The sequence below is a fragment of the Egretta garzetta genome, unplaced genomic scaffold (assembly GCF_000687185.1).
Source record: "Egretta garzetta isolate BGI_Z169 unplaced genomic scaffold, ASM68718v1 scaffold184, whole genome shotgun sequence".
NCBI classification, from domain to species: domain Eukaryota; kingdom Metazoa; phylum Chordata; class Aves; order Pelecaniformes; family Ardeidae; genus Egretta; species Egretta garzetta.
In genome coordinates this window covers 371,030-371,280 of record NW_009259484.1, presented here as the reverse complement: position 1 = coordinate 371,280, position 251 = coordinate 371,030, and the positions used below count along the sequence as shown (strand labels likewise).

Sequence of the window (251 nt, the reverse complement as noted above, 5' to 3'; positions counted from 1 at the left end):
GCCCCGCAGCAGTTCGTAAGCCATGATTCCCAGCGACCACCAGTCCACCTCGAAGGAGTAGCCCGTCCCGCCGTTCAGGAAGGAATGGAAAATCTCCGGGGCTGAACAGAAAGGGCAAAAGGCAACAGGTTAGTGGCGGGCTTCAGTCTGCTCCCGTTCCAGCATTTCACGCCGGTCACTCCGCGAAGCCAGGGCTATTTTCATGCACTCCTGCCCGAGGGGAGGCTTTGCAAGCCAGGGCCAGCGGCGGG

The 251-nt window shown here is 61.4% G+C and overlaps 1 protein-coding gene across 1 annotated transcript in view; it reads right to left on the bottom strand.

Annotated features, from left to right (window-relative positions):
• STK32C (serine/threonine kinase 32C) overlaps window positions 1-251 on the bottom strand; it is an 11,482-nt gene that overhangs the window by 5,658 nt on the left and 5,573 nt on the right. Inside the window, exon 5 of the mRNA XM_035892771.1 lies at window positions 8-101. Within this exon, the coding sequence (XP_035748664.1) occupies window positions 8-101 (94 nt within the window). The remainder of the gene's footprint in view (window positions 1-7; window positions 102-251) is intronic.